At 40.1% G+C, this 27,028-nt stretch overlaps 1 protein-coding gene across 1 annotated transcript in view; it reads left to right on the top strand.

Annotated features, from left to right (window-relative positions):
- The window catches only part of ARHGEF26 (Rho guanine nucleotide exchange factor 26), a 231,045-nt gene that overhangs the window by 81,406 nt on the left and 122,611 nt on the right, over positions 1 to 27,028 (top strand). Inside the window, exons 5-6 of the mRNA XM_082251520.1 lie at positions 16,665 to 16,721; positions 17,953 to 18,113. Of these exons, the coding sequence (XP_082107646.1) occupies positions 16,665 to 16,721; positions 17,953 to 18,113 (218 nt within the window). The remainder of the gene's footprint in view (positions 1 to 16,664; positions 16,722 to 17,952; positions 18,114 to 27,028) is intronic.

Below are 27,028 nucleotides of genomic sequence, written 5' to 3'. Positions count from 1 at the left end.
TGCTGTGGTCAGATGAGACCAAAATCGAGCCCTTTGGCATTAAAGCAGAACTCCACCCGAAAGGGGAAATTCCACTTTAAGGACCCATTCCTCACTCATCTTGCACGATTGTCACTTTTGAGGAGCAGGGCGGGGAGCAGGTACCCAATTTTGACAGGTACCTGCTCCCACTTCAATTCGCACTCGGCACTGGAAGTTCTCCCTCCCTTGCTCCCTCCCCCTGCAGTCTTCTGGGACACTGACAAGTCCGAGAAGACTGCATCCTCTAATCCAGGATGCGCTAGCGTGACTCGTACATGCGCAGTGGCAACCGTCTGTGAAGCCACAAGCTGTCACAGCCGGGTGCCAATAGTGAAGATGCCTGTGCCGTCGAGGTTGCACAGAGGAAAAAATAGCTGGGGTGAGCTCACCACTGGACCGTGGGACAAGTGAGTGGCTGTTTTTTAAAAGTCAGCAGCTACACTTTTTGTAGCTGCTGACTTTTATTTTTTTATAGGTGCCTGAAGCTCCTCTTTAACTTGACTTGCCGTTTTTGGAGGGAGAAAAATGCTGACTATGACCTTAAGAAGTACACCATCCCTACAGTCAAGCACAGAGGTGGAAACATTATGCTTTGGGGCTTTTTCTCTGCTAAAGGTACAGACCGACTTTGCTGCATTAATGGGCCAATGAATGGGGCTATGTATTGTAAAATCTTGCATGAGAACCTTCTTCCAGCATGAAAATGACCCAAAACCTATTACCAAGACAACAAAGGAGTGGCTCGAAAAGAAGCACATTAAGGTCATGGAGTGGCCTAGCCAGTCTCCAGACCCTAATCGTATAGCAAATGTATGGAGGGAGCTGAAACTTCGATTTGCCAAGAGACAGCCAAGAAACCATAAGAATTTATTGAAGATCTGTAAAGAAGAGTGGACCAAAATCCTTCATGAGATGTGTGCAAACCTGGTAAACAACTACAAGAAATGTCTTACCTCTGTGTTTGCCAACAATGGTTTCTTCACCACGTACAGTCATGTTTTGCTTGGGGATCAAATACTTATTTTATTTACTGCACTGCAACTCAATTTATAAAATTTGCATCATGTATTTTTTCTGGATTTTTGGTTGATCTTCTTTTTTTTTTTTTTTTCCAAAATGATCTTCTGTCTTAATCTTTTGAAATAACCTATGATACAAATGATATGCCCATCATTTTTCTTTTTATGTGGGCAAACTTACAAAATATGCAGGAGATTAAAAGGTTAGTTTCCCCACTGTAGTGGATCAAGTTTTTTTTTTTTCCCCACTGTATGCAGACCAGGAATTCTGGCTTTACTTGTTTGGGGGTAGTGATTCAGAAAGTATTGGGGCCAGAGACAGCCAGGTACCTAGCATTTTAGGTGGTCCGCAGTGACAGCTCCCATGCTTCTCTCTTGGCAGGCTTCATTTAATTATTATTATTATTATTATTATTATTATTATTATTATTATACAGGATTTATATAGCTTTAATAAAATAAGCACAAAATACACCACTGCCTTCTTTAATAATAAAAGTTTTGTGTAGCTGTGATCTAAAATTTGATATGTTGCTGCTGAGAAAGATCTGCAGTTTGTTAAAGTACAGTTGATAGTTTGTATAGAGTACAATATCCTACAGAAGTGACATTTATGATTACACTATGAAAGCGTTGTTCCTGGTAGTCATGAGTTTACATCACACATATGCCAAAGTTCTCACATTTCACATTAATCAATAAGGGCTCATGTCAGCATTACCAAATCTATCCTTTTTAGAGAAAAAAGTTCCACATTTTAGCTGTATTTTAGAGTGGAACTTCACTCTTCCAAGCAACGCTGACTATTTTTAATCCTTTATGCTGCTAGCATTAGTAAATAGATAGGAAAGTATATCATATTCACTTGTTTGATTATTTTACATTTTGTCAGTTACTTCCTGAATTCCAGGCCTAGGCAGAATGATGTCCTAAATCCCAGGAGTCTTCAGGAGGGGTTTTCTCTAAGCACTAGGGATGATCAAACGGTTTGGGTCGACCATCGGTTCGACCCGAACATTGGCTGTTCGAGGTTCGGCCGAATTCCGAACTTTTTGCTGAAAAAGTTTGGAATTTGGCAACCAGAACCGACCAAAATGCAATGGGACAGGAAATGGGCTTTAAAAGCCTGTGATTGGACCAGAACCATCAGTAAAAGCCAATTGAGGGGGCAGGAGAATGATAGGAATGTGATTGGAGTGACTAGGGGGTCTATAGGCCAATCATTAGTGAATACGCCCCCCAGTATATAAGGTAGCCCCCGCCAAATTCCTAGCATTGTAATACAGGGACGTGGAAGAGAGTGGAAGCAGTTCTGTTACTTCTGCTTCAAAGTGTCTTTTAGCAATTTTTAGTGTGAGGAAAGGGATATCTAGTGTAGTTAGGGTACTATTTTCCACTATAGTTAGATTTAATAATCTAGTTTCTGTAGGGAAAGTGTTAAGTGTAAGGGGACCATAGTGTAGTGTAGGGTTAACTGACTCTGACTGCTATGGCAGGGTGACAAAACCCTTCCATGTCAGGGTGACCGCTATAGAGAAAAGATCGTTTCTCTTAGGGCACTTATAGAACAGCGATATGGCTTCTTGCCTGTCACCCTGCTTTTTGCTGCAGGCGTTTATAGGGCTTTTTTGAGGACATGTTTGGAGTCAGGCATGACATCTGAACTTCTGTGTAGGGGTATATATGCACACACCCATGTATGTATATATACACATACACACATATAGGTGTGAAAGTAGCAGAAACCTATGCTTGCGCTAATGAAATAATTAACACCCATATGGCTTCTCTGCTATCACACCTATATGTGTGTATGTGTATAAATACATATAAGTGTTTATGTATATATACCCCTATACAGAAGTTCAGATGTTTTGCCTGCCTCCAAAGACCCCAAAAAAATGCCTGCTGCAAAAACACACCTGGGCGTTTTTTGTAGCTGGCGTTTTTTTTGGGCATTTTTTGGGCGTCTTTGGAGGCAGGCATAACATCTGAAGTTCTGTGTAGGGGTATATATACACACACCCATGTATGTATATATACACATACACACATATAGGTGTGAAAGTAGCAGAAACCTATGCTTGCGCTAATGAAATAATTAACACCCATATGGCTTCTCTGCTATAACACCTATATGTGTGTATGTGTATAAATACATATAAGTGTGTGTGTATATGTACCCCTATACAGAAGTTCAGATGTTATGCCTGCCTCCAAAGACGCCCAGAAAATGCCCAAAAAAACGCCAGCTACAAAAACGCCCAGGTTTGTTTTTGCAGCAGGCGGTTTTTTTGGACATTTTTATGGGGTCTTTGGAGGCAGGCAAAACATCTGAACTTCTGTATAGGGGTATATATACACACACACTTGTATGTATTTATACACATAAACACATATAGGTGTGATAGCAGAGAAGCCATATGGGTGTTAATTATTTCATTAGCGCAAGCATAGGTTTCTGCTACTTTCACACCTATATATGTGTATGTGTATATATACATACGTGTGTTTGTGTGTGTGTGTGTATATATACCCCTACACAGAAGTACAGATGTTATGCCTACCTCCAAAGACCTACAAAAAATGCCCAAAAAAACGCTTGCTACAAAACCGGCAAGGTGTGAAAATAGCGGAGCCATATCCCTGTTCTATATTAATTCTAATACAAATGAACTTTTTTTTTTCTGGTTCTGGACATGCTACAGAGCTGAAACTTCACAGGTACACTTTTTAGACCCCCCCCCCCCAGACACTAAATCCAAAGAAATCTAATTTTTTTTTTTTTTTCAATAATTTTTTCAATAATTGGCTCTCTATCAAAAATGACAATTTTTAAGAACTTTTTTTGTGTGATTAATAGTCCCTGGGGCATGACCCAGAACCCTAGGCACTTTTTAGGGGCATTTATTGGGTTTTAGGGCTTCAAAATTGTGTTTTTTGATTCCAATGGGGTTCTGGAATCCGAACCGAACTTTCAGGAAATTTGGGTGTTCTGGTCGAACCAAACTTTTCAAAAGTTCGATCATCCCTACTAAGCACACCCTTTGCATGCCTGAGCTAAAGGCAGATGGATTCCAGAAAGTAAATGCTACATGAATCATTTGAATTTACTCAAGATGGATACAGGCAGAAATGCTAGGGGGTGTTTTTCAAAGTGATTTCTCAGCAAAAAAAATGCATAGAGACCTGAATGGATGGGGTGTTTTCTGTGAAAATTAAAAATGAATTAACCACTTAAGCCACGGAAGATTTTACCCCCTTCCTGACCAGGGCCTATTTTGCGATTCGGCACTGTGTGACTTTAACGGACAATTGCGCGGTCGTGCCACGCTGTACCCAAATGACTCTTCTATATTGTGAAAACTGCATTTCAGGTATTCAGGAGACAGAATATCATCATGAAAGGGACATGTCTATATATGAGAAAAATTAAATACGTCTGGATTTGTTTTTTATCTATTTGATTAAGTGTTGGGACACTTTCTGTCAGTACCTTACAGTGGTTCTAAATTCTAAGAGGTTTTTTATTTTATTTTTTATTTAATTTAATGCACTTACTGCATTAAAGCAATTGTTACCCCAACATTTCATATTCCTGATATGTGTCTGCTGTACCATGTACTTGTATGAGAAAGTATCCTGTTCTTTCTATTGCTTCCTTTATGTGCAATTTCTGGCATTCCTGCTAGTCCCCTTGCTTTCCTATTAAAAACTGACCACACTAAGTAGGGACAGCACGCTGTAGTCAGTTCTGTAGCTATGCTGGGAACTCAGTGTACTCTTCTCCAATGATCAGACTTGTCCTGACACACCCCCATTGCACAGCCATTTACTGGGAAGCTCAGTGTGCTGCTTCTCCTCCCCAGAGGCTCTTATGCAGATGAGAACAGAGGGAATGTGATCACTTTAACCACTTTAAGACCGGAAGATTTGACCCCCTTCCTGACCAGGCCCTATTTTGTGATTCGGCACTGCATTATTTAACGGACAAATGCACGTTCATGCAACGCTGTACCCAAATAAAATTGAAGTCCTTTTTTTCCCCAGAAACAGAGCTTTCTTTTGGTGGTATTTGAGCACCTGTGCGATTTTTTTTTTTCATTTTTTTTAATTTTTTTTTCGCTATAAACAAAAAAAGAGCGACAATTTTGAAAAAAAAAAACAATATTTTTCACATTCTGCTATATAACATTCCCAAAAAAAAAAAAAAAAAATGTAAAAATCTAAATGTTTTAACATTTTAGGCCAATTTGTTTTCTACTACATATTTTTGGTAAAAAAAATCGCAATAAGCGTATTTTGATTGGTTTGCGCAAAAGTTATCGCGTCTACTAACTGCGGGAAAGATTTATGTAATTTTTATGTTTTTTTTTTACTAGTAATGGCGGCGATCTGCGATTTTTAGCGGGACTGTGACATTGTGGCGGACAGATCGGACCCCTAACTGACATTTTTGACACTTTTGGGGCGACCAGTGACATTACTACAGTAATCAGTGCTATAAATATGCATGGTTACTGTAATAATGACACTGGCAGGGAAGGGGTTAACCCTATGGGTGATCAAAGGGTAAAATGTATGCCTCATACTTACTGACGTGTGTGTGGGTGTGGGGGGGGGGGGGGGGGTCTGTGACACAGACAGAGATTGCAGGTGCTGAATCCTGTGATCTCTCCCTGTCTGTCACTGAGAAGATCCGTCTTCTTTGTTTACATAAGCAGGCGGCTCTTCTCACACTTTCCCCGATGATCGCCGCCTCGCGACTCCCACTGTGTCTAAACACAGCGGGAGCAAGCCTCCGTCGGCGTGCGCACACTGCTGAGACCACTAGGAGTCCAGCTACGTAGGTCTACGTCGCTGGACCCAGGGGAGCCGCACTGCCGCAGTAGGATTACTGTCAGCAGTCGGCAAGTGGTTAAAAAAAAAAAGGGTAAATGTATTTATAATGGTTTATAGCTATACAAAAATGTTTTGCCTTTCAATTCTATTTTAAACTGAATGGGTTGTTTTACAAGCTTACAATCTCTTTAAGGTTAAAAAAAAAAAACAAAAAACTCCCAACTAACTGTTTCTCCCCCCCACAAACACTATTCGTTATCCTGCACTGTGCCCATCTGCAGCTGTTCTCTTTTCACTTCTGGTGTCATGACTCAGCAAGCAGCGGGAGCCGTTTGCTCCTTTTGCTGTCAATAAAATCCTTTGAGGGGGGGAGTGAGGGGGCGTCGCTGATCTGGGCTGTGTTTGTCTATAGACGCACACATCCCAGCTTGGGAGCGCGCCTGCACATGTGCTCCCATAAGGGGCACCTGCAGGAAAGTAGAAGCAGAGAGCACCGGCAAATGACTCAAGACAGGAAGGTAAAGGACCACTCTTTGTATTACCATTACACAGAGCAGGTAAATGCAGCATCTTTTTTATTTTAATAAAAAAAAAAATAGGCTTTACAACTACTTTAACCCTGAATTTTTGATGTTAATGACGTGTTGTTCTAGACCTGTTAGTTATAAGACAACGAGTTAACCATTTCTTTTATTATAAAACTGTTAGTCATATTATAATACAATGAGGTAATGGCCATAGATAAATGGTCTTGATATATCTTTTAAAGGTCATGAGATGTATTCTGTCAGTATATTTTTATAAGAGGCTTAACAAATTGTAACAAGTGGTCAATCTAATGATCTTCATTTCAAACAATTCATAGAAACAAGCCTTGTAAAACATTAACACACATTTAAGACTGTTTACCATGATTATTATCTACCTATTCTTTAACAATGGACTTGATTTAAAGTGGTTCTAAAGCTTGGACATTTTGGCAGGGCGGGGAATGCAATAAGATAAATCGTGTCGAAGTTTTTGTATCACCCCTTCACCCCCTTTATTCTTACTTGAGCCCCAACAACCCAGCGCTGCAACCGTCTGCAGCGGCTCTCCTCTTTCTCTCTGCTCACAGAGACAGCAGCGAGAGCCATTGGCTCCTGCTGCTGTCAATCAAATCCTGTGAGCAGAGCCACGCTGTGTGTTTTAGTAGAAGCACACAGCACAGCTTAGTGTGGAACACACAGGTGTGTGGCTTCCTTTGGTGGCACACTGAGAAAAGGAGGAGCCTGGAGCACTGGCAGAGGACTCCAGAAGGGACCTTTTTCAAATGCTTTAGTAAAGTAGGGAAGTTAAACTATGCAAGGGAATTTTCTCCGGAACTTAGTGAATGTGGTGAAATTAATTTTGAAAAAAATACCCAATCACATGTAAGGGAAAAAAAATGCATATTTTTTCTTGCAGATGATTGGATGTTGTAAGTTAGTCATTTGCTACCCTTTGGGGAAAAATCTCTTGCCAAATGAATGACCAATTTGAATTTCGTAAATCTGCCCCAATGACGCAAGCATTGAAATCTCTAGATAATTATGACAGCCAAGTAACTAACATTTGCAAATAGAAGTCAATAAAGCAGCCTCCACTTAGTCCCCGTTCACATTAGGTCGCTCCGACTTAGGTGGCGACCTGTGAAGTCACGTGCAGCGCGACTTGCATGGACTTCACATAATGGAAGTCAATGCAAGTCGCTCCGAGGTTGCCCCGAAATAGTACAGCACCCTTTTTCTAAGTCGGAGCGACTTGTGTCGCTCCTATTAGAACGGCTCCTGTACTACACAGTGGGAGCGAAGGTGCATGACTTGTCAGGCTCACCAAGTCACCTGACAAGTCGTACCAGTGTGAATGGACACTTAAAGTGATTGTAAAGTCTTGTTTTTTTTTTTTTTTTCAATAAAACTAACAAACATGTTATACTTGCAGTTGGTTTTGCAGAGAGCAACCTGAGTCCTCATCTTCTCGGGTCCCTCTTCGGCTTTCCTGGCCCCTCCCTCCCTTTGAGTGCCCCCCACAGCAAGCAGCTTGCTATGCTTGTGCTGCACACAGAAGGTTTTTTTTTTTTTTTATCTGAATGCATAACATGCATTCAGATAAAAAAAAAACCTTTTGACTTTACAACCCCTTTAAGCTGGCCATAGATGAATAGAAAATTGTCTGGTTCAGCAAAGACCGACCAAATTTCAAACCATCTATGGGCATTCCTGCTAAAAAAAAAAAAAAAAGTTTATCTATTAATTGGCTTCTCTCGAACAGGAATGTTGGAATATTTTCCTTTTTGTTTTTCCCAACAATATTTTATTGTAAATAATGAACATTACATAATAATGACATAGATTAAATACATCTGTCAATTATGCAGAGTACATTATAGTTATGTTTTATACATGACAAGAATAAAATAACAGCTCATGAAGCCATCGGCCTGGGCTTCCAGATGAACCTTTATAAGAACTTCTTGGGGTGGATTCAACAATAGCCACAAATAGTATAAATGGTATTAAGTTTATAACTGGAATCTCATGTTTGTGAAAGACCAGCTTAGTAAGGAGATTAATTAAAGCGGTTGTAAACTCTATAAAAAAAAATAAAAAAAATAAAAAAACCTGCAAGACAAAGGCATAATGAGCTAGTATGCATCGCATACTAGCCCATTATGTGTAACTTACCTTAAAACGAAGCCCCGACACGGACCCCCGGACATCGCTGCGGGCGCTGCCATGGTCCCTCGTCGTCTCTTCCGGGTTCGGCGGCTCCGGCGCGCTGATTGGCCCGGAAGAGACGGCTCCGGCACGATGATTGGCCAGAGCCGCGATGACGTCACTCCCGCGCATGCGCGCGGGAGTGATTTTTCCGGCAAGCTCCCGGCAACTTAATTGAAGGTCCCCCGGACCTTCAGAGCGCATGCGCCGCTCGCGCGAGCGGCTGCATGCACTGTAAATATCTCCTAAACCGTGCCGGTTTAGGAGATATTATGTGTACCTACAGGTAAGCCTTATTATAGGCTTACCTGTAGGTAAAAGTGTCAAAAAGCGGGATACTACCGCTTTAAACTCTCCAGTTAGATGGTTGCAAAGAGAACAATTCTTATTGGCCTCTATAAATCGCACATTAGAAGTTCCATTTGGTGTAGGCTGATGTTATCAAGGGAAGCGTGATGATTGGTTTTGTTTTGGGTTTGGGGTTGTCTGAAGGATAAGAAGGGTGTAGGGAAAGATACAGGAGAGGGATAGTAAAAGGAGGGGGTGAGAAGAAGGGAGAAAGAGAAAAAGGGAGGGGGGAGGTGTGTGTATATGTAGGGGGGAGGGGACACAAGGAAAGGAAGTGAGTTCACCTCCTTGGTCGCTACGGCTAGCAAAGCTCAGTCTATTGGGTATAAGTATACTTGTACAATGAGCAGGGTACGTTTGAGAAACGTGGGCCAAATCTTGGTTAGTAATATTGGCAGTATTAATGGTAGTCTTTCTTGACGTGGTGTCAAACTCGTCCCTTTGATAGGGCATGGAGGGAAATATTTTCATTTAATCAGTGCCTGCAGGCAATCTGCTTCAGCATTATCAATGCACTGTATTCTGATAGCAGAAGAGTCCCCACCACCAGAATACAATAGCAGAGCGGGGAAGATTCCTCCATCGACCTTACTTGTGTGGATGGAAATCTGTTCATCTTTTTTTTTTTTTTGACCAGCCAAAGATCCATCAATGGACATCCTTATTTCTCTTGTTTTGTTTTACTCATAGCAGAGAAAGGGAAAGGCTGATAAAAATCAAGGGTATGGCTAGGTTCAGAAGGACAAAATTCAACAAAGCATTGTTTTTCAAATCTTTATTGTAGTTTCTAACTTATTTAAGCAGCTACTAAAAGGTTGTTCAGAGACCTTAAACAATAGCCTTCTAACAGTGATAACAGCAGGTGATAGCTAAAAGGACCAGTGAATGTGATTAAAACTGACCGAGCTTAAAGGTAGTAGTAGGGAATTGTTTTTTGGTTATTCATTACAGTGGATATACACTGTGTATACATTTTATCGCTACATTTAATTCTTAACATCTTAGGCAGACCATACATGGTTCAAATCCCGGCTCGGTCACCAGAAACCAGCCGAGATTCGGACCGTATATGGGCAGGCTGAATGTACCAAGTTGAGTGATTGATCGACTTGGGTACAACCAGCATGCCAAGTTTTACCTGCGATTATCGATGGGGGAATCGAGCAAATTTCTTTCTTGCAACCACCGAAACCAGAAATTCGCTCCATGTATGGCTGGCCTGAGGCAACCCATATATTATGGAATTTTCTTTCTTTCAACCACAGGTTGAAGGAAAGAGAATTCCTTCATAAACGCAGTCAGTGTCGATGGGGGGAATCCCACCCACTACACTATTGTTATCTGAAAGCAGGAGATTTCACTGCTGGAGGCTATAGCAGTGATCGAATTAAAAAAAAAAAACAGATCAACTTCTTCAGAACAACCAGCCTGTTCATAGATGAATCGAAATGAGATTCCATCTATGGCCAGTGATCTGCTGAAACTCCAACTTGCCAAGAACTCCAATCATGTCACTTCTGGTGAGTGAACATGAGAAATAATTGGACATTTCAACTACTTGGTATTTTCACAGAACAGGCGGCAGCATTTACACTCCGGTACACGCTATGAGTGGACATTGTTTGTCTGCCCGTTATTAACCAACAACCTAGCCACCTCCAAGGCGGCAACAACTAGCGGGTGGACTAACAATCTCCACTCATTATAGCGCCTACCAGAGTGTAAAGGTCGAAATCTCCAATTATTCCTGGTGTACACTCACTGGAAGTAAAGTCGTTGGAGTTCTCGGCAAGTTGGCATTTTCCGCAGAACACCAGCTTTAGTCATTTTTCACTTGGGCATTTGTGGGGTTGCTTGGTAAAGCTCAGAACCTTCTGGCAAGTGCTCATTTCAGGCATTGGGTCTGATTGAGTTTTTTGAGAAAAACAGCTCTGTACAAATGAAGGTGGTTGGCAGCAGAGATGTATAGTAACGAAGTAGAACTACTTAAGTACTGTACTTAAGTACCGAAATGCGGTATCTGTACTTTCCTAGAGTAGAATTTTTTTCTCCTACTTCTACTTTTACTTCACTACATTTTTTCGATGATTTCGATACTTCTACTCAAGTATTTTTTTTTTGTGCTGCATAGTTACTCGTTACTTTTAAAAAAATTACCACTGCCAGAACAGTAGATGGCAGGTTGCATAAAGCTCAAAAAAATGTGTATAATGTCATTTGTAAATCAGCGCATACGAAAATAAAGGCTGTGTATAATAAAAGCTGCTTTACCAAATCTTTCCAATAAAAAGAAAATATGAAACAAACAAATAAATGGTGCTACAGCGCTTAAAGTGCATCAAGAAACTACTAACAAACACAGGTTAATCATTTGAATAAATCATTTGAAATAATAAAAACAATATGATGTTCATACTTTTGACTTCTTTCTTTAATAACTACATAACACAGTACTTCTACTTCTACTTTCAGTACTTGAGTAGAAATTTTTTTTCAAAACTACTGGTACTTTTTACTTTTAGTACTTAAGTAGCAAATTTTTTGAAAAAACTACTTGCAATACTTAAGTAAAAAAAATGTTGAATACTTTAGTACTTCTACTTAAGTAACTTTTTCTGCGAGCACTTGTACTTTTACTCAAGTAGAAATTTCGAGTACTTTATACAAGTCTGGTTGGCAGGCATGCATTTCTGGGGCACACCAACTGCTCTTCTGGGTTCAGGGACAAGAAGATTTGCATGCAACTGCACCGTTTTAATCTTTTCTTTTTTTTTTTTTTCTTTTTTCATGTTGACACAAATGTGCTGCAGTTTTCTTTTACTTCAACAAAGCAGCCTCCTTCCATTCCCTTCCATGTTGAAATAAGTATCCATAGATATTTAGCAAACTCTGCATGAGAAGTAAACTACTATACTGATTATTTTCTACATGCGAATAGGAACACTGGGAAATTGTTGGTATCTTCTGTCCTACATCTCTAAAATTTCTGATTCAAGAGAATATTTATGTACTTTTTTTTTACTTTGAAAACGTTACGAGTATTAACCATCAAAAATAAGAGTATGCTATTATAGGCTGTAACTACAAGGTATAAAAGAGCAGTAGATGGATCAATTGTAAAGTTTTGGAACCAGCCGGTTAAGTGTAGAATTCAACAGCCGAGGACATGTGCTTCCAGTGACAACAGGTAAAGAGTCTCAGAAATATAAAGCACCAGCTGGCTTCTGGAATCTGTCCAGTCTTTCCATAAAACTTTCACATACCAGCTGATGGGGATCTAGTTTTCGCTGTCATTTCTGCACATCTTTTAGAACATTACTGTTCCATCATTAGATTATGCAGTCAGTGTTTCACATGTTCATTGTGCTAACGCATTTTGGGAGAAATAATTGCTTTTCTGTCCTTGTGTTCTACCGATGGTGGATAATATTGTCCTTTAACCACTTTACCACTAAGCCTATTTTTGACACTTTTTGTTTATAAGTTAAAATCAGTATTTTTTTGCTAGAAAACTACTTAAAACCCCCAAACATATATATATATATATATATATATATATATATATATATATATATATATATATATATATATATATATATTAGCAAAGACTCTGGAGAATAAAATAGCGGTCATTGCAATATTTTTTGTCATGCGGTATTTGCGCAGCGGTCTTTCAAACGCCCATTTTTTTGGAAAAATTGCGAAAAATCACATTTCACTGCACTTTAAAAAAACTAAACAGGAAAGTTAGCCCATTTTTTTTTGTATATTGTGAAAGATGTCACGCCGAGTAAATAGATACCCAACATGTTACGGTTTAAAATTGCGCACACCCGCGAAATGGCGACAAACTACGGTCAATTAAAAATCTCCATAGGCGACGCTTTTAAAATTTTTTAATGGTTATCAGTTTAGAGTGAGTGTAGCTCTTTTTTTAAATTATTGCTCATGCTCTGGCAATCGCGGCGATACCTCACATGTGTGGTTTTAACAGCGATTTCATTTGCGGCGCGACTTCCATATACGTTTTCTTTCGTGCGCGAGCTGACGGGGGCGGCTAAATTTTTTATTTTTTTTCCTATTTTATTTTATTTTGATTTTTTTTATTTTAACACAGGTTTTTTTTTTTTTTTAAAAATCTGATCACTTTTATTGCTGTCACAAGCAATGTAAACATCCCTTGTGACAGCAATATGCAGTGACAGGTACTCTTTAGGCTCCGTTCACATCTAGGCGTTTTGGGGCGTTTTTGGGGCGTTTTTCTGCTCTAGGATCAGCTCTCAAAACGCCCAACAAGACAAATCCTATTCATTTCAATGGCCCCTGTTCACATCTGAGCGTTTTGACGCTGTATACAAAACGTCCAACGCTCAAAAAAGTACATGAGCTTCTTTTTGGGCAGATTACAGGCGTTTTCCATTGATCTCTATTCAATCTAAAAACGCCTGCACAAAAATCGCGGTAAAAATCGCGGTAAAATCGCGGTAAAAAACGCCGCAAAAATCGCGGTAAAATCGCGGTAAAAAACGCGCGAAAAACGCTACGCTCAGGTGTGAATGTAGCCTAATGGAGGGATCGAGGGTCTAAAAGACCCTAGACCCCTCCACTACACTTCCATGTATTCAAAACGCAGAAAATTGCATTTTTGCATACTGTCACTTTTTGAATCTGCCCCCTTTAGCAGCAGAGTAACCCGGACGTGACGTCATGGACGCCGACTCCGGGCTACGTCACCGGACGCTTGCAGCTTTGATCGGGACTCCATCCAGCCGGCGGAGGTGCCGACTGGGTGCTCGGGTCTCCCGGTGGGACGGGAGAACTGGGCAAAGCCGCAGAAGGCGGCGGGAGGGGGGGACGTCCCCTCCCGCTCGTCGGGGTAATGATCGATCGGTCATTTTCGCTGGAAAGCCGACCACCGGCTCTAAAAAACGGTACTGGGATGATGCCTGTAGCTAGAGGCATCACCCCAGTACAACCACGCAAAGTCAGCCGACGTAGGTCTACGTCACTAGACGTTAAGAATAGTGCATTGTATTGCAGTGTTATTTTTTTTATTAGATGTTCCAGATGTTCCAGTTTTAAAAGCTTGTGAGTGAGAAATATATATATATATCCTTGAAATTTTTTTCATACCCCTTGAAATTTTCCACATTTTGTCTTGTTACAACCAAAAACGTAAATATATTTTATTTGGATTTTATGTGATAGACCAACACAAAGTAGCACATGATTGTGAAGTGGAAGAAAAATGATAAAAGGTTTTCAACTTTTTTTTTACAAATTAATATCTGAAAAGTGTGGTGTACATTTGTATTCAGCCCACTTTACTCTGATACCCCTAACTAAACTCTAGTGGAACCAATTGCTTTCAGAAGTCACCTAATTAGCAAATAGCCCACCTGTGTGTAATTTAATCTCAGTATAAATACAGCTGTTCTGTGAAGCCCTTAGAGGTTTGTTAGAGAACCATAATGAACAAACAGCATCATGAAGGCTAAAGAACACACGGGACAGGTCAGGTATAAAGTTGTGGAAAAGTTTAAAGCAGAGCTAGGTTATAGAAACCCCCCCCCCCCCCCCCAAGCTTTGACCATCTCACAAAACATCTCACGGAGCACTGTTCAATCCGTCATCTGAAAATGGAAAGAGTATGGCATAACTGCAAACTTACCAAGACATGGCTGTCCACCTAAACTGACAGGCCGGGCAAGGAGAGCTTTAATTTTCGCAGCCAAGAGGCCCATGGTAACTCTGGAGGAGCTGCAGAGATTCACAGCTCAGGTGGGAGAATCTGTCCACAGGACAACTATTTGTCATGCACTCCACAAATCTGGCCTTTATGGAAGAGTGGCATGAAGAAAGCCATTGTTGAAAGAAAGCTTTAAGAAGTCCTGTTTGCAGTTTGCAAGAAGCCATGTGGGGGACAAAGCAAACATGTGGAAGAAGGTGCTCTGGTCAGAAACAAAATGCTATGTGTGGCGGAAAACAAACTCTGCACATCACCCTGAACACACCATCTCCACTGTGAAACATGGTGGTGGTGGCAGCATCATGTTGCGGGGATGCTTTTCTTCAGCAGGTACAGGGAAGCTGGTCAGGGTTGATGGGAAGATGGATGGAGCCAAATACAGGGCAATCTTAGGAGAAAACCTGTTAGAGTCTGCAAAAGACTTGAGACTGGGGCTGAGGTTCGCCTTCCAGCAAGACAACAATCCTAAACATACAGCCAGAGCTACAATGGAAAGGTTTAGATCAAAGCATATTCATGTGTTATTATGGCCCAGTCAAACTCCAGACCTAAATTGAGGATCTGTGGCAAGACTTGAAAAATGCTGTTTACAGATGCTCTCCATCCATTCTGACAGAATTTGAGCTTTTCTTTTTTGCAAAGAATAAGGTCACTCTCTAGATGTGCAAAGCTGGCAGAGACATACCCCAAAAAGACTTGCATCTGCAATTGCAGTGAAAGGGGGTTCTAAAAGTATTGACTCAGGCAGGCCGAATACAAATGCAAGCAACACTTTTCACATATTTATTTGTAAAACGTTTTGAAAACCATTTATCATTTTCCTTCCACTTCACAATTATGTTCCACTTTGTCTTTTGTCCTTCACATAAAATCCCAATAAAATACATTTATGTTTTGGTTGTAACATAGCAAAATGTGAAAAATTTCAAGGCATATGAATACTTTTTCAAGGCACTGTATATATGCAAATATTCGCTCCAACAGTCTCCTTCTTGCTGATGGTCTTGTAGCCCATTCCAGCCTTGTGCAGATCTAAAATCTTGACCCTGACGTCCTTTGACAGCTCTTTGTCTATGATGGTGTGGTTTGAATGGAAGAACAATTCTGTAGACCGGTGTCTTTTATACACATAACGATTTGTCGTTCGGAGCACCTTCTTAAATTGATAGGACTAATCTGTGTACCACATGAGCACATACGGAATCCAGTCTCTGGGAGCCAGAATTTCTGTTGGTTGGTAGGGGATAAAAATGCTTATTTTACTCACTGAACTGCAACTCAAATTATAACCTTAGTATCGTGTTTTTTTCTGAATTTTTGGTTGATATTTTGTCTCTTACATTTAAAATACACCTTTGATAAAAAATATAGACCCTTCATATCATTGTAAGTGGGCAACTTTACAAAATCTGCAGGGTATCAAATAATTATTTATGTGTGTGTATGGGGGTGTGTGTGTATGTATGTATGTATGTATATGTGTGTGTGTATATATATATATATATATATATATATATATATATATATATATATATATATATATATTAAAAAAAGGGATCTGTCAGTGTACTGTAGGAATAATATCAACATAGTTTATTTTATTGTGCTTTTATAGAGCACTTATTAATAATATTACAGTATTCACCTTTAATTTTTTTAGGGGACCTTCCAATTTTACAAGCTCACTTCTCTGTTTTTATTATATATATAATATAATTCTCATGTGTGCAATTTTTAAATATACATTTTAAGAACCTATCCAGTTACCTAATTTATGTAGTGCATTTTTACACTATTTATAGTTTTAAACTATAACTCTGACTCTATCTTGCCATCTTTCTGTATACATGATCATTTTTTACTATACAATGAAGTGTTTTTCTCAACGATTTGGGGAATGGAAGTGATAGAACATGTATATTTATAAATGATCTCTGTGTTTCTCAGGTAAGGAAGAATGGGCTCTCCCAGAGTATTGGGCAGGAAGAAAGGAAAAGGCAAGAGGTATGTATTTAACCATTCAGTGGAATGTAACCTAAAATATTAACACCTTCTTTTCTTTCAGTTTAGGGGGCCTAGGTTTAGTAGTGAATGAGGACTTGGGCCACGACAATTGATGTGGGGACTGTATGGAGGATCTGATGCATATGTCAAATACTTACAAAGACCTAATTAGAAAATTTGCTGCCTAAAAAATCCTAAATCCTACTTTTGCCACTGCTATTCCCAATGGCTTGTTTCCAGCACAGACTCTTAAAGAGGGCGGCAAAGAAATTCAAAGATAAACATCAGAGCCTAAACCATAAATACAACATTTCTCCCAGTTATCCAAAGTTAAACACATTTGGGTTGTGTTGCTTTCCTGGCCATACATTCATCATTTTTTCTTTTCTTTTTTTTTGATCTGCCAGGTGGATGATCAAAAGAAACTGAATGGATTCCCTCATCCACACATTATAGCTGCACAGTTGTGTTATGATAGCAGTCACTCCCCCTCTGTCAGAACACTCAGATCAGTGCTGCAGCCAATTCCATGCAGCGCTGATCGAACACAAATTTTCCAACAGGCCCATTCATGAGAATGTGATTATTAGGTCAACTTCTCACAAATGGAAAAAACCATAGATGGATCGAAATTCATGCAGTCCCTGCTGAAATTTGTTAAAACCAGTCCCTGATAGAGATGGGCTCGGGCGTGTTTGAGTTGGCACATGCATGATCCCGCCAGGAAGCGGTTACTGCACTCCGCTAATCACAGGCAGTGAGACATTTCCCGATCAGCAGCTGCACAGATGGAGTGCAGTGTCGGCTTCCTGGAGGGATCAGGCACGTACAAACTCGAACATGCCCGAGCCCATCTCTAGTTCCTGAGCAAACAGAGAAGTAGCCAATCGAAATGTCATCAACCTTCTTATTGGGCAATTAGTCAGCGGAGTGATGATTGATGAATTGCCTAAAGCAGGTTGGAGGTCACAGGGAAGCTTTGTAAAATGCAGAGCAGTCCCAGGAAATAGGAGTGTCGCCCACCTGGCTATAGATTGTGGCATAGGTTAAATCACAAGACTGTCTAAATAAAAATGTGAAAATAGATAGAATTTTTGCACTTAAACTGTGTATTTAGCAGTTTGCTTTGATTCTACTTTTAGGAAGTTTTCAATCTACTTCTGGTTGTTAGGTTACAGGATTTGCACTCATAGGTTTGTTACATGTCAGTTTTTTTGCTCTCATTTTACAGGCTATTTTTGAAGTGATCTCTTCTGAACACTCATACCTGCTCAGTTTAGAGATCTTAATTCGGATGTTCAAGAATTCCAAGCAACTTTCTTCCACTATGACCAAGACGGAAAACCACCATCTCTTTTCCAATATCACTGATGTATGTGAGGCAAGCAAAAAGTAAGCACTTTCGAATTCTGTCAAGTTTCTTTACTCATGCTCCTTTTATTAAGCACGCTTGTACTTACAAAAGTGCATTGTTGTACAGAAATGAAAGCTAGCCAGCTTCTGTCGAAGGCTCATGACCGGAAAAGGTCTGCCGACTGACTCCCGATCATAGATATATAGTTAGTCAGGTTAAAAAAAGACACAAGTCCATCTTGTTCAACCAATAAATGGCCAATGGCTGAAAGTGCTGACTAAAGTGTTCTGGCAGTGGGCCGTCCCCCTGTCGGAACACAATGGCTTAGCAGGGGAGATAGCTGCACTAACATCAGATTGTTAGTACAGCGGCTCTGACCTGAGCTGTCAGGTTTTTTTTTTTTGTTTTTTTTCAACCCGATGGGTTGAACGAAAAAAAAACTAGTGTGTACGAGGCTTAGCTTGCAGTGTGCTTATGGGACGGATTGGACAAAGTGCATTAACATACAATGCAGAACCCAAGCCTTTATATATTTAACCTTTTATTAGAGGACAATTGTAACTGAGATCTGTTTGCACAACACAGACAGGGTTAATCATGGTAGACATGGCTCCCCATCACCCTTTAACATTACATAGAAGGGGAGAGCTAAGCAGGATTTTTTCAGTATTGGAGTTTTTAGAAAAGAAAGACATATTAAAGTGTAATTTCTAAAAAAAGTTTTATGCTATGTGAATGGGAACATATAGAAAATTATAAGTCCGATATCCTCTGAAGCTTGTTTGTGTTTTACTTTAGTTTCTGTTTGAAATAGTGCCAATAGATAATTAATACCAGTGCTATGTCAGTACTTAGTCAATATTGGAGATTGACCCAGTGACTCAATATTTAACCCTTTTAAAAATATTTTATAATGCATAAAAAGCCCTCATTGGACCCCATCAATCTTAACAACCTGCACCCCATCTCCTTGCCCCCCTTTTCCTCTGCCTTGCCAACCATTTATTATCTGCTACCCCTCTCTGCAAATCCCTCCACTGGCTTCCACTCACCAATTCAATTCAATTGAAAATACTAACACCTTACAAAGCCACTCACAACCCAGCTATATCACTAACCTAGTCTCAAAGTACCAACTAAATAATTTCCTTTTGTTCCTCCCAAGACCTCCTGCTGGCTAGCTCTTTTGTCACCTCCTCCCATGCTCGCCTCCAAGACTCCTCCTGAGCCTCTCCCATCCTATCTCCCTACCCTTATCTGTCTGACCCTTATCTGTCTGACTATCTCCTACTCTGTCCACTTTTAGGCGATTCCTGAAAATTCTTCTTGCATAATTACATAGTTAGTCTGATTGAAAAAAGACACAATTCCATCTAGTTCAGAGAAGCCTATCCTGCCCCCACCTAACAACTGTACATTTATTTTCTCTTATCAGCTCATCCACCACAGTTATTGTTTGTATCACTTGATACTCCCTTTTAGATTGTAAGCTGTATAGAGCAGGGCCCTCCTGTATTGAATTGTATTGCAACTGTACTGTCTGCACTCTTGTTATAAAGTGATGCGCAAACTGTTGACACTCTATAAATCCTGTATAATATTAAGAATAATCTCTCTCCTACTCCTATCCAGCGATGTTGCAGGGGAGACTCTGCCATCCAATAATCTTTCTCCTGATTGGCTGAGACACAGCAGCAGCGCCATTGGCTCACGTTGCTGTCAGTCAAAGTTAGTTGGCCAATGAAGAGCGAGAGGGGCGGCTCCATGTCTGAATGGACACCTGGAGTTGCTGCTCGGCTCAGGTGCCTCCATAGCAAGCTACTTGCTGTGGGGGCACTCGATAGGAGGGAGGGGCCAGAAACTCTGTGCATAAACACTGTACAGGCCAGGTAATTTCAACATGTTATTTTTATTTAAATACAAAAAAAAACAAGACTTTGCAATCACTTTTAGTAAGTAAGTACCTAGTTAGGTCATGAGAAGTGGGGTAGGTCAGAAGTTGGCAAGACCGTGTTGATGCTAGGCCTGAGTTAATGCTGGAACTTATAGTGGACCTGAAATTAAAAACGGAAGATTTTTGTTGTTATAGGGAAAATTAGGAATGTTAATTGTTCATATGCAGTTCCCTAAAAATGTACCTTTTGCCTGGAATTCTTCCTTAAAGAGCAATGCAATTCCTGGTATGTGAGTGCCTACACACTCCTGTTCTTGCAGCCTTATAGCTATATCTCTAGAGTACAAGATATAAGGCACTTGCTACCTCAGACTTCTAATTTCAGGAGGTTTAACTGGCCATACATTATAACATTTTCTTGTTCGATTTCCTTTAGATTTACCTTCAACTATGCAGTGCAAGTGCCTGCCCCATTGCATAAAATTTGAAAGTGTTCAGGTTTGACCTCATATTATATGGTTTTGGAAGTGAGGTTTGGTAACGTAACTACTATGATACTGCCCTCTTTGCTGCAGGCTTTGACTTGAGAAAACAAAGCGGGGACATTGCTAGGATTATGAAAGACCTGGGGCATGCTTGAGCATCTAAAGGAGAGAGACTTACACCTAGCAGTGGGTGTGGCTAAATTGCACAGTGGTAGAGATTAAAGGGGCATGATTGAATAAAACCTGAGCCTACTCACTGTACACATGACACACACATGCCACAGTTCTTGTAACTACAAAATATGATTTCATTGCTGTGTCACAAGCAACAGGCATGTGCGAACAGAATATGTGCAGTGCATCCGGAAAGTATTCACAGCACTGCACTTTTTCTACATTTTGTTATCTTAGCAGTTTTCCTAAGATAACTTTTTCAAGATAAGTCTTATGTACCATCGGTGTAGTAAATTTACATTACATCTCATATACACACAAGTGGCAGCTTAGGGGGTGAGCTTTCCAGTGCTTCACAAGAAACTGAATTCTACAAGTTGGGCAAAAAAGGCAGGCATTGGGCTAGTCACTAGTATTGCCTGTTGACTCTGCAGTCAATGTTTTCCTTATTAACAACTTACCATAGCTTGCTCTGTGTAGGTCTCAACACATCAATTGCCCTGACTTTTTTTTTTTTTTTGCTTTAGTGCTGCAGGGGATTAAATGTTTACTTTTTTCTTTTCTTTTTTTTTTTTGGAGTGGGGCAGACGATCTTCACTAAAGAGTATATAGTGCATCTGGAAAGTATTCACAGCACTTCACTTTTTCCACATTTTGTTATGTTACAGCCTCATTCCAGAATGGATTCAATTAATTAATTATTTTCCTCAAAATTCTACAAACAATACCCCATAATGAAAAGCCAGGCACTGTTCATCACCTGGCCAATACCATCCCTACAATGAAGCATGGTGGTGGCAGCATCATGCTGTGTTTTTTAGTGGCCAGAACTGGGAGACTAGTCAGGATTGAGGGACAGATGAATGCAGCAATGTACAGAGAGATCTTTGATGAAAACCTGCTCCAGAGTGCTGTGGACCTCACACAGGGGAAAAGGTTTATCTTCCACCAGGACAATGATCCTAAGCATACAGCCAAGAAAACAAAGGTGTGGCTATGGGACAACTCTGTGAATGTCCTTGAGTGGCCCAGACTTGAACCCAATTGAACATCTCTGAAGAGATCTGAAAATGACTGTGCACCGACGCTCCCCATCCAGCCTGATGGAGCTAGAGAGGTCCTGCAAAAATAGAATAGGTGAAACTGTCCAAAAATAGATGTGCCAAGCTTGTAGCATCATAATCAAAAAGACTTGAGACTGTAATTGGTGCCAAAGGTGCTTTAACTAACTATTGAGCAAAGGCTGTGAATACTTACTGTATGTACATATGATTTTTTTCGTTTTATACTTTTAACAAATTTGCAAAGATTTCAAACAAACTTCTTTCACATTGTCCTAATGCGGTATTGTTTGTAGAAATTTGAGGAAAATAATGAATTTAATCCATTTTGGAATAAGGCTGTAACATAACTATGGAAAAAGTGAAGTGCTGTGAATACTTTCCAGATGCACTGTATACTCTTTAGTATAGATAGTCCGCCCCCCTCCAAAAAAAAAAAAAAAAAGAAAAATTATAAATTTCATCCCCTACAGCACTAAGGCAAAAACAAAAAAGTCAGGCAATTGAGGTGTTGAGCAAGGCATGGTAAGTTGTTAATAAGGAAAACATTGGCTGCAGAGAGTCAACAGGCAATACTAGTGACTAGCCCAATGCCCACTGCCTGCCTTTTTTGCCCAACTTGTAGAATTCAGTTTCTCGTGAAGCACTGGCAAGCTCACCCCCTGAGCTGCCACTTGTGTGTATATGAGATGTAATGTAAATTTACTACACTGATGGTACATAAGACTTATCTTGAAAAAGTTCACTTAGGAAAACTAAGTTATTGAGGAATTAATCCCCGTTTAAGTGTGTTTGCTTGAGTCAGAATGGTTTGAATATTCTTTCTACAAGCAGGGGTCCTGGAATGGTGGGATCTGCCTGGAGCATTGTAGCCAGTCCTAACATATACATATTTTCAGAACAGATTGTGTTAGGACTCTGACCTCTGTAGAAAGAATTCTTTGTCAAGTTCAGGGCTGTATTCTGGCTCACTCAATATGTGAGATGTTTAATGAAAGGTGACTTGTTCCTGGTGATTGATATATTGAAAGATGATACACGATATACTTTGTAGTACAAAAAAAAATAGAAAGTGGTTTTGATTTCAGTTCAGTTACCTTTGAAATGTAGTGTTTCCCTTCTGGTAAAAGAATTTTACAAGTTCTTTGTCATATTTTGTGATGAATGGTGGAGAAGCTAGGGTGTTGGCAGAATATTGGAAATTGTTCCAGAATGATATTGTTGCTACTCTTCACAGTTATGTGCCTTCTTTATTTGATGGGAATACCTAATTATATGTGACTGGAAGTTTTCCGGCATTTCTTTATTTTTTTTAATATAGCATTTTAACCAATTTGAATTTAAGAATCCAAGATCTCAGACAGCAGATAAATTAGACATGTCTCTTTTTAGTCATTAAAAGGGAAGTATGGCTTTGCTTTTTTTTTTCCATATACATACTTACCTATGTAGATGCAGCATCAGTCAGATGTTGCATCTGTCCCCCGGTGTCTCTGCACTGAGAACTGAGTGATCGAACGCCGCCGATCACTTGGTTCTGACAGCTCCCTGAGCAGAGAGCTGCTTACTGTCAGTCACAGCCCTCCACTCTGCTCCCTCCTGGAGCGCTGGGCTGTGGAGGGGCGGGAAGGGGGCCAGTTCAGGCTCTCAGCCGGGTATCGGTCCAGGCACCTGGCAGTTCCTGACTTCCACTGTCGCGATGACGTGGTGCCCGGACTGACTTCTGTGACGTCAGCAGAGAGCGGACTTTAGACTGCTCTCTGCTGAAAATGGATCACAGGAGTGAAAAACAAATTGCACTTCTGTGATCCATAGGAGAAGTACAGCCAAACAAGCTTTGGCTATACTTCTCCTTTAAATCTGATCTTTGCAAAATGATCTTCCTTTATTAAGACAGCCTGCAGGAACAGCTTGGCACCGAGCTATATCACTAACCTTGTCTCAAAATACCAGCCACATTTTTCTCTTTATTCCTCCTAAGACCTCCTGCTCGCTAGATTAACTTCTGTATCTCTTGACCCTCCCTCTTAGATTGTAAGCTCTAATGAGCAGGGCCCTCTGATTCCTACTGTTTTAAATTGTATTGTAACTGTATTGTCTGTCTTTTTTGTTGTAAAGCGCTGCGTAAACTGTTGGCCCTAAATAAATGCTGTAGTATAATAATTTTTTTATTCTGACATGTTTTGCACTATGCACAGCGCTTTTCAAAGAAACTCCTCCTGATATCTCTCTTTTTCATCACTTGTATACAAGCACTTAAGCCCAGTACATACATACTGAAATTTGGCCAGTTCAGAAGGAACTGAACTACTTTTGGTGCACATGTACCACTGTCTGTTAAACAGAAGCCGGTCTAACGACTAGCTTCTGTCAAATGGTTTTGCTGAAAAACCATAATTAGATCAGCGCTTGTAGCCAATGGCTGCAGGCTCTGATCTGTGTATTCTGATGAGGGAAAAGGGGATCCACCCTATCAGAATACAATACAGCGGTGGGAGATATCCCTGCATCAGCATCACTTGTCTTGATGTGACATCTGTCAGTTTTTTTTTTTGTTCAACCTGTTGGTTGAACAACCAACCAATAAACTGTACATGTATACCTAGCCTATGACTAGGAGAGGGAGGGGGGACACTATAAGCAAGTAAGGTTCTGTTGCTTGCACACGTGATGACAGGACCATATTACAGAATGAGCAGTTGATAAAGAATCAGCATTTCTGTTTCTTCCTTCCAACAGCAGACTGCAGGCAGCTAGATGACCCCACTATCTTCTTTAACAGAGAAAGCGGTGTCATCCTGCTGACCCCTTCTCTTCCTTATTGACTTATCCAGGATCTGGTCCCATACATTGCATTAGTGTCTTTTCCCTCCTCACTGCTGAGAGAAGATTCTGTCATGTGTTGATGGTGAAAGGGGAAAGGGGTAGAATATGATGGTGGGCTTTATGATGACCTGCATCATAAAAGTCAAAAAAGTCCCTTTTCCTCCATATGTCCTGTGTCTTCCTCTACTGGCTTTCTAACCAGCTCTTCAAAACAATCCTGCTGTTCACCTCAGATCTTAGTGTTCCAGCTCTATATAATTCCCACGTCCTCCCTCTCCAAACTTCTACTTAAATTCCTTCTCTGTTTTGTTTACACATGTGGTTGCTGTATTTCTTCAAGATGAGACCCTGACACAGTCTTTGTCCCCTGTCACTACCATCATTTCCATACCTCCCCCCCACCACCACCAACTTCTTTCCAGCCCTGGCCACCACCATCATCCCCTCCTTTCCTATACCCCTCCACATTCTCTCTCCTGCATAAGCTCCCCTCTTCTACTATCAGCTCTCTATGTATAGTTTGTAATCATATTTTTGTATGCAGCATTTAGGCCCTGTTAACACTATACATAGTGGGAACTTGTACCCTGCTTTTCAATTTTGAAATACATTTCATGAATAGGGCAGCCTATTCTCTTGAATGAGCTGTTCTGAGCGCGATTGTTGCTCCTAAGAAGTTCAGGGACCAAACTTCGGTCCTGAACATGTGCGTTTACCCACAGTTTGGAATCCATATCATCCTTTTGCGAAAGGGGCCTTCTACTTGTTTGTTACATCTTCTGCTTTTGTGCCTTGCTTGAACCTTCTTTTTTTTTTTTTACAAGATTTTTATTAGGTCTATCTAACTGAAAACAGACTTTTCAGTATGATATGAAATGACAACAGTTCTCTTGGTAGCCAGACCATGTAATTTGTGCCTAGGCTTTAGGTCAAATCATCATGGAAACCTTGGAAGTCTTTTTTTTTATTATTATTCACACACAGGAAATGGTATTTTTTAGTACAAAATAATATTGTAATTTGATCATTTTAATGTGTGCTTTATTGATTCTTGTGAAATGTGAAGTTTAAAAAAGGTCCCCCTTAAAGCTGGCCATACATTATTCTTCTTCAGCTGGGCTGATCACAAAAAAAAAAAAAACTGAACGAATTGCCCCATTCACACATTCAAGGTGGATGGGAGATCACTGTATTCTGATAGCGGGATTCCCCTGCTATCAGAATACACTGATCAGTGCTGCAGCTGACTAGCTGCATATGCTGATCAGACACACATTTTCCAGTAGTCCAGTCCAAGATGAGTCAATCACTAGATCCACTCCCAATGAACAGGGAATGTCAATAGATGAATCACATGAATTGAAATGCAGACGGTCCCTGCTGTACTTGCCAAATTTTGATCGATCTATGGCTACCTTAGCTGTTATTGGTTATGGGCTTAGCACTTTGCATGGCCATTGCACTTTGCACTGCTTTCCTGAATAAGTCCTTTGAATTAGTAATAGCCTGCTGTTTGTGGTGACACTTATTTAAAATTTAGGAAAGATTTTAGAGCCTCTTCATTAAAAATAAACATAATATATTTACACATCATGCCATATTAGATTGGGCAACATCTAACCTTTTGACGGAAAAAAATAAAAATCTTAAAATTGTCTGTCTGGAGAAAAAAATTCTGTCTACTAGAGGAATCCAAGGAAACGAGAAAGAAGGAACTGAAGGACATTTACTGTGAAAGAGGGTTTGGTATAAATAGCCTTCTTGCATATGTCGGGGAGTCCTGAATGGAATGGTCATCAATATGTGCTGGGACAAAGGGACTTTTGTAGACTTGTGAATGCTGTCAGAATGTTTCATCTCTTCCAGGCTGCTCCCGGGAATCTGTTTCCCTTTTAAACTGCTTAAAACATTTGGCGATTCCCAGCCATGTGTTTTGTAGTGACCTTCTTGTACAATATGTGACTGTTGGTGTACATTCCTTAGTGTATATGGAATTCTATTGGGGGCTTCTTTTCAAGACATTGCTGTTTGGGACATTAAGGTCTAGTTGTCATCCACAGAATGAAACAGTAGTCCAAAATAGTATCTGCATGAGTTCTAAAAACCTTTGTTTTATTAATTTTCCGGAACATTTTCAACAAGTACATGTTACGAAATTTAGGTTGTTTTTATTGTTCATAGAATCAAGACAATTAATAAAAAAAGTCTCAAGTGACTTAAGCTGTTCTTGGCAGTCAACCGACTTTCAGAAATATGCAATGAGGTACAAGCAATTGTAAGACTGCAAAAACGAATAAAGTAAATGCCTGTATAGTCAACAATAACTAGGCTGTTTTTTTGGGGTGTTGGTGCATAATATAATAATCAGATTGGTTTCTGCTAACAGATATCAAAACACATACCCATAACAATCCCAAATTTAGTGGGATAGTTTTAATTTTGGAGCCCAAAATGGGCTTGTCCATGTGTATGTGATCTATCAGACATGGTAACATTTACATGTTTGAAATTGT

Source organism: Pelophylax lessonae (assembly GCF_965119305.1).
Source record: "Pelophylax lessonae genome assembly, chromosome: 3".
NCBI classification, from domain to species: Eukaryota; Metazoa; Chordata; class Amphibia; order Anura; family Ranidae; genus Pelophylax; species Pelophylax lessonae.
Note: the sequence above shows the minus strand (reverse complement) of the source record. Positions and strands in the feature narration are given on the sequence as shown.